Raw genomic sequence first — 12,947 nt, forward strand, 5'->3', positions numbered from 1 at the left:
AGACTTACCGATACTCCAGTCTGCTGATATGGGCAGGGTTGGGGAAGGATGAAAGAGAATGTACCTATCTCTGCACTAGAGTGTGTGTTTTTTAGTTTCATCTTTCAAATAAGGTCAAAATGAAACCGTAGGCGTCTTGTGACGATCACGAGTGTGTCCAGAACTGTTGTCGATTGGCTCGTGGCGAGCTCAGAACCTTTATAAACGTGCGAAGACTTCAGTCCGTTACAGTCAATACTAACTGAGGTAAGCTGAGCGTTCTTGACTAATTGTGTAATGATTCTATTCTTATTATCTTGTCTTATGTGCACTCCACTTTATCTTGTACTTCATGCATGTCTGTTTTCTCGGTATTTGTATGAAATATTGTTTCCTTTATTCATAGATTAAATGGTCTTTGCACCTAAAGTAAATAATCAAAGGTATATAAATTTATTTTACCCCGATCATTACAGAGACTGCAGGATTAAAATGTTCCAGATTTTCTTTTTTTTTTTTGTAAGGAGATATTTTAACTCATTTATTTGCATTAAATTTCATGAAAACTCCTGCAGTGGATTATAGTCACCTCTAAACTAGTAAGCACCTATTTGCGAATTGAATTGCGACTTATTATATCATTTGGATGGTATTATTCACCTGGTGGGCAATGGATACATTTCGCCACCCTTGGATTTTGAGAAGAGTTATGTCACCTGATCTAGTGTTGCATGTGCAGTTCATTGAGCTCGTGTCCACATATAGGAAAATGAGCTTTACAAATCCGATTATATCATCATCATCATCATCATCATCATCATCATCATCACCACATATTTATTAAATTGAAATTTGTTAAAGATCTTTTATCATCCACATTATCCACCATCCTTTGAGTGATGCTAGCTCATCGCCCGACGATGTCGGTCGTCGGGGTGGGGTGGAGTGAATCCGGCCAGCAACTGGCAAGGCTCAACACTTGGGTCGGTCTTGCGCGGTTGTTGAACATGTCCTGTATGGAACGATCAGTCCACTCCTTCACAGTCGCCATCCACTTCTTGGTGTCGACCTCCTTCCACGGAGCCCTGAAGAGTGATCTTAGACAAGAATGGTGTGCGAGTGACATGGCCGAACAAGACCAGACCAGTGTTGCGAGAAGGGTTTGCACGCTTGGTGTCCCACGAGGGAGGCGACCGCGATCCGTACAAAATCGTTGGTCTTGTGCTCCGAGAAGTAGATTCAAGGCATGCAAGTTCTCTTAGACACTTGGTTACCAATGTTTGGACTCGTCTTTTGATATCAGCCAACAAAGTTCAAAAAGGATGCGAGCTAAGAACGGGAGAAAACAGCTACCAGGGGATAATGATAAGAATGTGGATCAGACGATGGCCTTCCCGATAAGATTTCACGTGCCGCACTTTGGCCTTATTGTTTGCGATGTTCACTCTTCTTTAAAGGTTAACACAAAAGCAAAGTTGTGTTCAAATAAATGGGTTTTGCTGACTTATAACATACAACACTATGTAGAAAAATGTTCCATTTGCGAGGTCACGATAACCTTCCCGTCAGAAAGAGCCTCTCTGATTAGGCAAGTCCTCATTAGCAAATGCGCGAGGGTTTCCAACTGGCCACGGCCTTAGTGATGTCATTTGTTTGAATTTAAGTCAGTCCACCTGTGCATTTTAAAAATCACATGCTGTTAGCTGACAGCATCTTGGAAATGTGTACTTTAAAGACCAACCTGAACAGTTTGCGGTTTTTTTTTTCAGATATCAGTAGATATAAGATATAAAACTAAACTGAAAAGTTTCAGCCTCCACAACCCATCTGTTAATTAATTATCCGCTATTTTCACACCTGCGATAAACGAGCGCTGATAACAGTGTACTACGTCACGTTGGTGCACCATTCACAACATTGCTAGCAGTCAACACCAATCAGAGAGAGAGAATGAGCAATAGTTCGGATTATTTTGACGCTAACAGTCTGCATTTCTACCGGTTCTGAAAAAACTGCTACTGTAGAACGATAAATGCAGACTTTCAACGTCCGAATAACCTGAACTGTCGCTGTGATTGGTGTTGACGGCTGGCAATGTTGTGAGTGGTGTACCAACGTGACGTAGTACACTGTTAGTGGCGCTCCTTGATCGCAGGTACAAATCGCGTACTTTGCTAGCGAATAATTAATTAACGGATGGGTTTTGGAAGCTGAAATTGAAGGGTTATGTTCATGTCGCCTATGTCTATCAATATTTATGCCAAAAATGCAAACCATTCAGGTTGGTCTTTAAGAAGATTTAATACCTATTGACATAGGTTATGACGTCGTAACAGAGACTTAAACCGAAAAACGATAACCCTGACCCTAACAATCCATAATCAGCCCCTAACCTTTCTCTAATTCTTCCCCTTTTTTCTGGTTTTTAGTGTCATGGCGTCTTCAGTCCTCTAGTTGTACCGCAACTATTATTGTTAGCCTTTAATAATCGACACTGACTGAGGCGCACTGAGAACAATGGTTTCGATAAAAATGTATCCTGCTCAGTTGTTATCAAACAGCTGCATACGTGCCTAATGCCATTGTACCCGCATTTGAAACAATCCATCAAGATAATTTTTATTCACGTGACCGGTGGGACGAGATGTTTGTCTCCTTTAGTTTGTGCAACCGACTTTTATTCGTTTTTGTTACCACGATATAAGGAGTTTTGCCTCTACAGAACAAAAGGAATTCCATCACAGATTTTAAAAAAGTGTTTTGTTACACTTTTTATAAAAGTGCAGATTTAGAATGGTTTCTTATCATGCATAGACACTTGTTCTGCGTACATTGCTATAACAATGTACGGATTTTTCTTTCAAGTTGCAAGAGTTTCGCATTTTTTTATTATTATTAATTTTTATTTTTTTGCCATTTTCATAATAATATTGACGACGACGATGATGATGATCTCAGGGTTCCTTTCAGAATGAGGTTCCTGGTGTTGGCAGCGTTGGTGGCTACTGCCTTGGCTTCACCCGTGATAGACTTTGGTCTCCTATCAGACGAGGAGATAGAGTACATCAACAAAGTACAGACCTCCTGGAAGGTAACACCAGAAAGAGAGCAAAGGAGGTGGTCTTTCTGGACTTTTACCATCACCAAGAAGACGCCTCTAGCATTTCCTGAATACCTTTCACTCACACACACATGCATAGTCAACCCTAGATATCACTTTACTCTATGATGTCAGGAGATCAAATCTTCTATTACACGACAAGCTGTTCTATCAAACATGCAAATTAACATTGAAATTTTCCAATGTTTCATTATTTGATCAAAAGCACAAGGATATCTTGTCACACCCAAAGGTCTAACAACTGGACTAGCACAAAGAGTAAAGCATGCGGAGCACCTCACATCCCGCAAACGGGCATGGCTAGCGAGAGGTTTATAATTATGTAACAGAAGAATGCACAAGACGAATTATAGCAAAAATTTAACGAACAGAAACAAAGCAACACCCGTCGCATTAATCTTGCGAAGCATGCAACCATTAGAGCTGGAAATGTTGATAAAAATAAAGACAACTAAGGTAACGGGACAGGACAGAGAATGTAAAAAAATCTTTTTTCCTTCAAAGGCTGGCCGAAACTTTCCCAAAGGTGCAACCTACGTTAAGAACCTGATGGGAGTGGACATGAAGAAATCTCTAGCCTACATGAAGAAACACCTGAAAGAGAAGGAATATGGCGAGCTGACTGCTTTACCCGACAACTTTGATGCCAGAGTGCAATGGCCCAACTGTCCGACAATCAAGGAGGTTCGAGACCAGGGCAACTGCGGCTCTTGCTGGGTAAGGCTGTGTTCAAATAATTTGCGCCTTACAGGAATACCAGTGATAAATACTTTTCCTGTACAAATGTTTCCTGTTACTATCACCTAATAGCTGAACCAATAAAAAAGTTATACTGTTACTTTAGGACTATACACCATGAACAAAAGGTGTTTTAAAATATGTACATTTCGTAAAAAGCATAAAGCAATTTGTAAACAGTTTAACATCCGGAAATGCACTGACAAAATTCAATTTTTTCGTTCAATGAAAGGAAACAGTTTTAGAGGTTTTATGATATTGGCAAATCACATCCTCTCTGGCAGGCTTTTGGAGCAGTGGAAGCCATGTCTGACCGCATCTGTATCAAGTCTAATGCCACCCAAAACTTCCACCTAGCGGCTGAGGATCTGCTGTCGTGCTGTAAAGAATGTGGCGATGGGTAGTTCTTCATTTTTGTTCTTTGATAATGGAAATAACTAGAAGATTAAAAAATGAATCGAATATTTTTCAGCTGGATGCTTCTTATAAGAACTTAGCATGTCATGAAGGTGAGAAAAACTCAAATAAAACACTTGATCTTCGGAATATTCTTATAAACGCTAATAGAAATATCAACGGATTTCCCATTTTTATGCACGGTTTTAAAGCAAAGAGGAAAAAGTGGGGGTTAAAAGCTATTCAGCTGTTGCTGAGGCAAATATCTAGTTATAAATGAACCTGTTGCCACATTTTTCAGATGTGATGGTGGATTTCCATCTGCAGCGTGGGTTTACTTTGACAGAGACGGCATTGTGACAGGCGGCCCATACAACAGCAGCCAGGTAATCCATTATGATCTTGCTGGAAGTGATTTGACCATGTACATTATTTCTGTGCTCTAGACTAAATATTGGACAAGTGCATTCCTTTTTCTCAGTCTGTTGTTGTTTTTTTAAAATATTTTTTTAAGTGGAAAATTGAGACTGTGTGATGGGAAGACAAAGAATTCCAAACTTACAGCAGCTCATATCACAATCTACAGTTGATGGCGAATTTCCTTGCCTTTAATTCATAACTTTAAAAAGATGACAAGGTTTGATGATTCTAAGGTGATGGTGAGAAACATTAAGATACTTTGATTTGATTTACGGAAAAAAGAAAAAAGGCTCGTGCAACCTTTTCCTGATGTAACCTGGATTGTCCTAATGTCACAACATTAACCTCCCAATTTTTCCCCAAAAATGGTGTCCATGTGAATTTTGACAAGAGTGTGTCTGTGAGCAGGGCTGTCAGCCATATGAGATCCCTGCTTGTGATCATCATGTGGTTGGCCATCTGAAGCCATGTCAGGGTGAATCACAGACACCCGCATGTAGCAAGAAATGTGAGGCAAATTACAACAGCACTTTTGAAAAAGACAAGCACTTTGGTGAGTATAAGTTTATTACAATTTAGATCCCAGGGCATTCCTAAAAAATAATTTGAGAATCAAAACACATTCTGAAGAGTCATGTGTGAACTACTAATTAGTAGAAACCTAAAAATGCTTTTGAAGGCCAAATATTCATCATCTGAAGTTACTTCTACCAAAATAAAAATCAGTTATGTTTGTTATTTTTAACAAATGCAGGTGCAAGATCATACAGTGTGAGAGGAGAAACACGAATCATGGAGGAACTTTATACCAACGGACCAGTAGAGGCTGCTTTTACTGTGTATAGCGACTTCCTGCAGTACAAGTCAGGTAAGAATAATAATGATGGTTGTAATTTTCAGTCCTAGTTATACATCGATTTTTCTCATATTTTGAGACTTAGTTTTCTATCCATCTCAGAAGCCTGATGTTGCTTGCATGATATGTATCGATTCATATGTGTATGTGTCTATGCAGGTGTATATAAGCATACCAGTGGTAGCGTTTTGGGTGGCCATGCTGTAAAAATCCTAGGGTATGGTGTGGAGAGTGGAGAGAAATACTGGTTGGTAGCAAACTCTTGGAACCCTGACTGGGGTGATGCCGGTAAGCATGAAGGACAACAAAATTACTTTAATTTCCAAAGTAAAAATATTATTTGTCAACTTGTTTACTGCCAAGCTTATAGCAGTTTGATTTATTTTGTGACATTGTCTGAAAAATCTCGCTTATTTTTTAACAGTAAATAGTCATTCTGATATATGTTCATGATGAAATTTTGAAATGACATTAGAGCATATGTCAACTGATCAGATGAGATGCAGATTTAAAAAATATTTTCAAGAATGTATATTGTGCATATTGTCACATTTAATAATTTATAATGCCCCAGCAGAAAAAAATTATTTAGCAACCTTTGACCTTAGGTTAATTTATACAGCATCATTTCATGCTTTATGAGCTTCACAGTGCTAAAACAGACATTAAATCAAACATACAGCCAGCCAGCATTCAAAAACCAATACCAAGTACATCACACACCTACATAAGGCATCAATAAAAAAAGCTAAATCCCATCTGTAAAAAAGGGAACAAAGCAACAGCCCACTTAATAGAAAACATCTTGTACATAAAAACCATAACACACCAATGCACATGCGCACACACAGACATGCAAGTTATCAACCCAATAAGGTTTTAAGGGATCATCCTTATCAAAGATATTCTGTGAAAGCTGATCTTTCAGAGCTGAAAGAATAAGCCCACTGGTATAAATATTTCTAATAATAATGAGATTGTGCCAATAATGATTACACCGATATCACGACTAGTAAAACAATCTTTTAATGCAACAGGTTTCTTCAAGATACTGCGTGGGGTAAATGAGTGTGGCATCGAGAGCCAGATTGTTGCAGGAGAGCCAAAGGTGTAACACAGGCACTTGACTCTTGACTTGGACCACAGAATAAATGAATTAAAGCAAGAAGAGTGTTTGTCACATTTTATCGACAATTCTTTCACCTGCATTGCATGCATTCACTCTCTCATTTACAGAAGCCTTCAGTCTTCAACCTCATCATCACTTATGGAATCATCCAAGGAACCCTTCTCCTCTCCTAGCTCGTGAACTTTGTCGAAAAAATAATCAAAGGCATAGTGGGTATACTCTGTACCCAGCAGCATGTTTGACTCCTTCCTCTCCTTGTCATACCGTTGAACCTGAATAGGAACAACAAAAAAATTGTTTGGGGAATATTCCAAAGCCATCTTCACCATTCAAATCCTGATTAAATGTTGCCTATGCTGCTATTGTTCCCCATAATTAAAATTAAAGTTTTGAATAGTGTCCCTTTAACTAAGACTTACAGAGTGATGACCACAACTCTTAAGAGATGCCAGTAGATAGGTGAAAATACCTGAGCATTGAAGTCTGCCCCTGTCCCCTGGATATTTAGACCTGTGATTGAGTTGAAGAGTTCCTCTGGACTGAGGACATCATGGACACCTTGCTTCATGAAATACTGTAACCAATATTAATAATAATGCACAATTTAAAAAAAAAAAAACTTCAATATCAGCATATGTCCAGAATCAAGAAAAATTCCTAACTACAATCAAACTTGTTCCAAGGAAATTTCAAAACTCACAGAAGAAATGTTGCCACAGTCTCTGTACAAAAAGTTGTAGGCTTGTGGGTGGGTGAGGTCAACAGCTTGTGAAACATCTATTACCCAGACCCGACCATCATGCCAAAGGAGGTTGTACTCACTGAGGTCAGCATGAACAAGTGCACACTGGTGATGCATTGTATTCATGATCTGCACAGAGAAAATCATCAAAAGGCATCTGCAAAACACATCATTTAGGAAGGCTGCAAAATATTAATATTCTGCAATGTGATGATAACATTAGATCACCCACACTCAGTGTAACATATTCAAATTACCTGAACTGTTTGCTCATAAGCATCTTGCAAATCTGCTGCAGAAAGCCTTGTCTCTTTCAGCTGGGGTGCAGGCATACTGCCGCCAATTAAAGACATCAACAAAACATGCTTTTTCAGCAGAACAACAGATGGACAAGGCATGTCAAACTTTCGCATTCTGCAAAAACAGTTTCAGAACCGTCAGTGTCATTTAAAGAAAAAAAACAACAAATAAATAAAACAGCATTATTATGGACTGCACTAATAATATTATTTGTTAAAATGGGGCTATTACATCATCCCATAAAAAGAAAGAAAATGAAATGAATTGATCAATGTAGTACATTTATCTGTCAGAATGGTAACAATTAATCCATGCAGTGCAATATAAAGCCAAAACAACTAATCAGCGAACTGCTCAAAACAAAAGTGTCTACTGTCCAGTCTTAGCACTACTGGTGGCTTCATTCAGAAGTAAATTCTCAGAAAATTTCTGTGCTCACCTGTTCAGATTAGCAACTTCTTTCATGGCCCATATCTTGATGATTCTGCGTGGGTTTTGTTTTTTGTAGTCATCTTTAGAGAAGCGATGATCACCATGGACATATTTCTCTCTTGTACGGAAGTCCAACAGAGTGGTCTTGAAGACTTTGATGGCTATCTTCTTAGGAACTTCATGCCCCTCCATACTAAGATAAGAGGAAAGTTAAATATATGTTAAAAGATGACTGGCAAGCCAGCAGTATTAAAGGGCACCATGATAGTTTTCTGTTTTCTAGCCACAATAATTTGTGTGTGTGCATCTTTGTTTATAAAATGATGAATAATCTTTGAATGGGTCAAATTCTTGAATTTAGCAAGGTGGCATAACCCTGAAAATCACACTGCAGTAGCAGTGCATCATCCCAAACATTTCAGTCTAGCATGGTGGTTGCAAGTTTACCTCTAATAGAAAAATTAACTTTTCACACATCTGAAACAGGTGTAATATTAGTACACAGCTGCTCAATTAACTATGAAAGTTTGTGGAGTTGATGGCATAGCCTGTTCTAGGAAAGTATTTTAATATCAGATATAGCTTTCTTCTTGCCTTCCCCAGTAGCGTGGTAAACCATAGACTCCTTGCCTCCAGCAACAGGACCATCAATAGATTCAATCACACCACTGTTAATCAGTTTGTACAATAATAGACGAGAACGTGGGTCCATTACATGGTCCTACACAAAAAATAAGCAAATGAATATTAAGGGCATAATAAGCTAGCTCTTTTATTTCATTTTACATCTTCCATCATAAACTGACTTATTTACCCCATTAAACACATCTAATTATAAGCTGCTACTTGTATTTCTCTGTAGGACTGTATGGGAAGCAGTTGCATCTCCTAACAGTCAGGATTCTAGTAAGGTACTTTATTTTGAAAACAGTATTAGCTCCTTTGGCTTTCTCTGGAATGCACCATTAGTAATTATGTTTTGATTTATATTACTTAAACAGATGTCAGTGTCACAGGTTTAAATACAAGCTGCCCACTGCAACTCTGAACAAGGATACCAGCGCAGACGACACCCTAAGCATTGACATTTGTAAAACTGAGACATTTTGCAATACTCACTGCAGTGGAGTGTTCCTTTTTCTCTGTGTGGCGAGTGCTTCTTTTGTTCTCCATCATGGAGTGCACCTTGAGCTTGTTGTACACTTTGTTTGGAAGCTGCATGTCCATTCCTTCTCCATCTCCTATCTCAAACTCTGGCGGAAACTGAAAATAAAAGTATTCAATAAATACCTCATTAAATTTTGGTGGGGCAGGGAAGAAGAAATCTGCAGTAACTTAGTCCCCACTATGACTTTCAAATCATTCTGAATACTTCACAGATTTCTTTCTCAATGTTTCTGCTTTTATCTTCAACCTTAACATCAGAGTGTTTACTCAAGTATGATGAACATTTAAAATGTATAAAATTGCATATGAAGAAAGATGATGGTCAACAGAAAATTGTAACAGTCAGCTTCACAACCTAGGAACACTACAAATGTATTATCCAATGCATTAATAGACAGAAAGTACTAATGACAGTGCAAGAAGATATTTCAAATTGTCTATAATCTTTCATTTCATATCTCTGTTAATACCTCCATCTGGCTTTTAATTATTTGGGTTAAGGCTGTCTAAACCTTAACACTTCATGTTATAAGCATATCAATCATCAAATGATCGCTACACCTATCATAGTATTTACACTATCAATAACATCATATCTGCAAAGTAGCATCATGATACCTCCATCAAGCGTTCTGCATTTTTGCGGCAACAAGAGACTTGTCATGTTGAGCTGGTAACACTGATGTTGGCTTGCTGAATCCCACAAAGGTAATCCGACCGTGGGAGATCCGGTTCCTCTGAAAAAAACATTTTCTTGATTATAATGCACATACTCTACAACATAACAAACTCATTTTTCTGTCTCAACCTGATGCTCTATTAAGTGACTATAAGAATGCAAAAATATTCCAATAATATTTTGTCTTTCTACAAGATCTTTGATGAAATATTTGTATTCCTTTTATGTGTCTAAGCATCTTACCCCATTTTGTCTTTTGAGGTATGAAATCCTCATCATCCTCTTCTTCCTCCTCATTTTCATAAACAGGGTGAGATGTCTTGTAGTTTTCAAATGAGACTGTCACTGGAATTATAGAACTACTTATTACATGAAAAGCAACTTAAATTCCTTTACAAGGCCATACAGTAATTTTCCATCCAATTTTCCACACTAACTAGATCACAGATGACTGGGGATTAGCTGTCATGGTACTTAATGTTCTCATAAAACTAGATTTATGGACATACCATAAATGTCCAAATATTTTTTCACATATTTGACTAAGGTGATTGTGGTGGTGGGGGTGGACAAATTTACACATATTTCTGTATCAGCAGCAGCATGATATATATTAATTCATAACTTGCAATCATTTCCTTTATATCTAACCTAAAGGCAGTTTACAATAGAAGACATGACCATGACTGGTGCAAAAATAACTCCCAAACTTCTTGTATTCAGAATCTTCAAATGTTTTGATTGTAAATATCAGCTGGATGCAGGTATGGTCTTATTTTATACATAGTATATAAATATAAAAACATATACTTGTATAATTCCCTACCACAACATAAAGTTTATGTTTTGAACACTAATCAATTATATAAAAAATAAAAATAGTAGAAAATGTACAACAAATGAACATAGTGAAAGCTACAGATGATACTGAACTTGTAAAAACAATCTGATCACTAACCTTTGCTGGTACCGTTAAATTTCTTCTGCTCTTTATCCAGCATGACATTATGTTCCCGATCAAACTCCAGCTGCAACATGCGAGCAATCAGTTCATCACTGGCTGCATCACATTCGCTAGGACTGATTCCCGCTGCCAACAGCATTGCTGCCATATCGTCATCTGACACTGGGGTGCCAAGCTCTGTGTGCTTTACATCTGAAGAACTGTGGACATTAATCATGAAAGAGCCCTAAGTTAGCTAATTATACATGTTTTTAATTACAAAGGTATTGTTGTTTTTGGTTGCAATATGCCCTGTAAAAATAGAATATTGGTTATTTATATGTCTGTTTTAACCAGCCCCAATGTATGGATGAATGCCTGTAAGATATAAGCTTATAGACTCATTTCTTTCTTTCCAGATTTGTTGATATTTTAATGGCACAGAGACTAAGGTTACTCTTCTTAATAAAAATTCATTATTTTTAATATAGTAATATATAAGCTTTGTTTTTAAAAAAAAGCTTGAAAGTTTGTATTAATCATCACATTGATAAAGCTGTTTTTAATTAAACATATTTTTTTAGCTCAACTGACTGAGTAATTACTTTTACCAATAATGCAGTGTAAATAAAAGAACAGATCTTGTTCTGAAGCACAAATAAAATGTAGAAAAAACATGTTTCCTTCTGGTATTCATATGATTGATAGGCTTTTTTCCCCTGCTGCCATGAATATACTAGATGCTGCATAAACTCTCACATTGAAAGAAGTCAAAATAACAACACATATGAAACTAACAGAATATTACTGCAATGTAAGTAATTTATCTACCATGTGTACTTGCCCATAACGGCATTAACCTAACTCCAATCATATCATTATCATCATCAGGACAATATCCTTATATCCAGACACTCGTATGTGTGCGTTGGGGAGGGGATGGAGTGAGAAGGAGAACTTGAAGCAAAACTCAAACTGGAAAGCTAAAAATTGCTACAATCATAACCTCAGATCCTAATTTGGGAAATCTATATATATATATCCTTTACCATCTGTCCTGTCGTCCTAGTTGGTGATTATCCAGGATTTTTTTTTTTAATAAAAGGAAAATACACAAACACATACCCGAAAACTGTAATGTGATTGTTGTCTTCTTGCAGCTGAGACGCCAGCTGCTCGCTCATTACATCCTCCAAAGAACATGGTACAACTGTTTGCGTTTTACCCCATGGGCTTGGTGATGAAGTCTGCGAAGTCGCCATTCGTTTGTAGTCCTGATGAGACTCGGTTTTTAATCCGATTTGAGATATGATGAGGTTTTCTGCAGTATTATATAAATTTGGATCAAAATGATAGATTTATACCTTTTATCCCTACTAATCTTCTAAAATATGTGCTTTTAAATGAAAGTCCTAGTGGTGAAAACGTGATGCCACTATGGACGGAGTTCTGGTAATGCCTTGTACCTTACTAGAAGATTTTATCAATCTATGACAGTTTCAACGGAACTGTGAAATTTTACTGGCTAAATATAAACGTAAAAGCTATATATAACAGAGCCTACCGAACTATGTGTTCAATATTCTTTCGGCATGTGGTGCAACTTCCGGTGATAACATTCTGAACTCTTCTGTTTCGAAATCAATGTTTTCAACGAAAACTGTCGTCTGCTTTATGAGTCATGATAAATGTACAGCTGTACATGTATAGCGTTCTACTACTACACGAGGGTAATCCCCAGAGCGCTAACATACTGCATAAAAAACAGTAGGAGTTGAACAACAGTAGCTGATATGTAACAATAGACAGACCGAAACTTGCTGCTTAAGACTCTACAAATGTTTCTTGAACAAATATGGCTTAAAATAGATATCTTAATAGATCTCGTATATCTTAGATAACTTCAAGATAAAAAGCAGGGGGACTGCGGAAGAATCATTACTTGCTTATTCACAAACAGCTAGTGTGACATACGTACTGCTGTACTAACTCCAATCGTAAAGTAAAAAGAAATGAAAGGAAATGAAATGGCATTACTGACTGGC

The 12,947-nt window shown here is 37.5% G+C and overlaps 2 protein-coding genes across 2 annotated transcripts; one reads left to right on the plus strand and one right to left on the minus strand.

Annotated features, from left to right (window-relative positions):
- Window positions 1-124: 124 nt before the first annotated feature.
- On the plus strand, window positions 125-6,675 carry LOC112561908 (cathepsin B-like). The gene is made up of 9 exons (XM_025234756.1): window positions 125-246; window positions 2,950-3,070; window positions 3,605-3,817; window positions 4,123-4,238; window positions 4,536-4,620; window positions 5,063-5,207; window positions 5,409-5,522; window positions 5,670-5,798; window positions 6,548-6,675. Exons 2-9 carry the CDS (start codon window positions 2,951-2,953, stop codon window positions 6,622-6,624), a joined length of 999 nt encoding a protein of 332 aa, XP_025090541.1. The 5' UTR covers window positions 125-246; window position 2,950; the 3' UTR covers window positions 6,625-6,675.
- Window positions 6,676-6,715: 40 nt separating this feature from the next.
- On the minus strand, window positions 6,716-12,460 carry LOC112562464 (serine/threonine-protein kinase RIO3-like). Its single transcript, XM_025235745.1, has 11 exons — window positions 12,028-12,460; window positions 10,918-11,123; window positions 10,152-10,304; window positions 9,899-9,936; window positions 9,233-9,376; window positions 8,677-8,834; window positions 8,121-8,291; window positions 7,639-7,795; window positions 7,340-7,510; window positions 7,109-7,213; window positions 6,716-6,911 (listed from the first exon to the last, which is right to left on the minus strand). Exons 1-11 carry the CDS (start codon window positions 12,162-12,164, stop codon window positions 6,753-6,755), a joined length of 1,599 nt encoding a protein of 532 aa, XP_025091530.1. The 5' UTR covers window positions 12,165-12,460; the 3' UTR covers window positions 6,716-6,752.
- Between the last annotated feature and the right edge of the window lie 487 nt (window positions 12,461-12,947).

Source organism: Pomacea canaliculata, linkage group LG4 (genome assembly GCF_003073045.1).
Source record: "Pomacea canaliculata isolate SZHN2017 linkage group LG4, ASM307304v1, whole genome shotgun sequence".
Lineage (NCBI taxonomy): Eukaryota > Metazoa > Mollusca > Gastropoda > Architaenioglossa > Ampullariidae > Pomacea > Pomacea canaliculata.